The following is a 1,213-nucleotide window of genomic DNA, read 5'->3' as shown; positions in this document are numbered from 1 at the left end:
GCAGCTCCAGGCCCCAGGAGGGTAGTTCCGCCCTCACCACGGCCTCCTCCGCCTCCTCGCCCGCCTCCTCCACCTCCAGCACCTCCAGCACCGGCAACAACTCGTCCAACAAGAACAATCCAACGGGGAACGAGCCGCCCAAGATTTACTCGTGGATGAAGAGGGTGCACATCGGCCAGAGTAAGTCTTTTCTTCTTTTTTATTTTTTATTCGGTAGGAGGATAGGATTTTCTTTTTAAATTCGATTCGGTCAAGCGTTTCTTTTCTTCAACCCCCTGCCAAGGGAGGCGTGCACGTGTTCCTCGGCGAGGGGGGAAGGAAGTTCGAATTTCGAAAAATTCTCGTGTTTCTTGGAACACGAGGGGAAACGGAGGAAACGCGGAGGGAGCACGTTCGAAGCTGTAAATCGATGCGACGTTCTCAATCATTATTGCAATCGAAAGAATATAGAGGTAATAACAGTGACGTTTCCTCGAAACGTGTGCCTTAAAAACACGTTCGAATTTTGTATATATATATTTGCGAATACAATTTGTAAACGCTGTTTAGAGAAAAGCATGGTGGAAAAGTAAGAAGCCGGTTGATTTGTGGACGAGGAAATTTGTGCCAGTGTGTCATAAAAGGAATCCGATTTCTTGCCGGTTTGCGCGATTATTTTCCTGTTTAAATCACGGCTGAAATGTATCTTTGACCGATTATAAATTTCGATGCTCTTCCCTCGTCCATACATTGAAAAATTTCTGTTTGAAGATTGATAAAAAGAGATCTTCTATAGGTCCTGCAAATAGTCAAAAATTAGCTTGAAAATCGACGTATTTTCTATTGCATCGAATCTTGGAAAGATTTTTATTCATTCGCAGCATCCACTCGCGGAGATCGAGTCCTCGAATTTTACGTTCGAAAAGTCGGAGAAAGTAGCGAGAGAGAAAATAATTTCCACTCCCGGTATTTATCACATTTGACGAATACTGGACAAAATATTCTCAAGAGAATATTCTTGAACCCGTAGATAATTCGATTTTATCGAAAACGATCGATTTTATTATCACATTCGTATTCGTATTTTCATCGTTCACCTCACCGAGGTGTAAATTAGCCCAGTCGCGAATGTTGGACACGTTTATAACGCGTAATGATTGGCGATATGAGTGATAGATGATGTGTGTGCAAAAATAGAAAAATAACGTCGCAGTTATTTCGTTTCTATTTTCTA

The 1,213-nt window shown here is 42.3% G+C and overlaps 1 protein-coding gene across 1 annotated transcript in view; it reads left to right on the top strand.

The window, feature by feature from the left end:
- Window positions 1-4: 4 nt before the first annotated feature.
- Window positions 5-1,213, top strand: part of LOC102679651 (homeobox protein H55) — a gene marked incomplete at both ends in the record, with an annotated part of 31,206 nt that continues 29,997 nt past the window's right edge. The window contains one exon of the mRNA XM_006611850.1: window positions 5-180. Coding sequence (XP_006611913.1) covers window positions 5-180 — 176 coding nt within the window. The remainder of the gene's footprint in view (window positions 181-1,213) is intronic.

This window comes from Apis dorsata, unplaced genomic scaffold, assembly GCF_000469605.1.
Source record: "Apis dorsata unplaced genomic scaffold, Apis dorsata 1.3 scaffold_93, whole genome shotgun sequence".
NCBI classification, from domain to species: Eukaryota; Metazoa; Arthropoda; class Insecta; order Hymenoptera; family Apidae; genus Apis; species Apis dorsata.
This window is presented reverse-complemented; position numbering and strand designations above follow the sequence as displayed.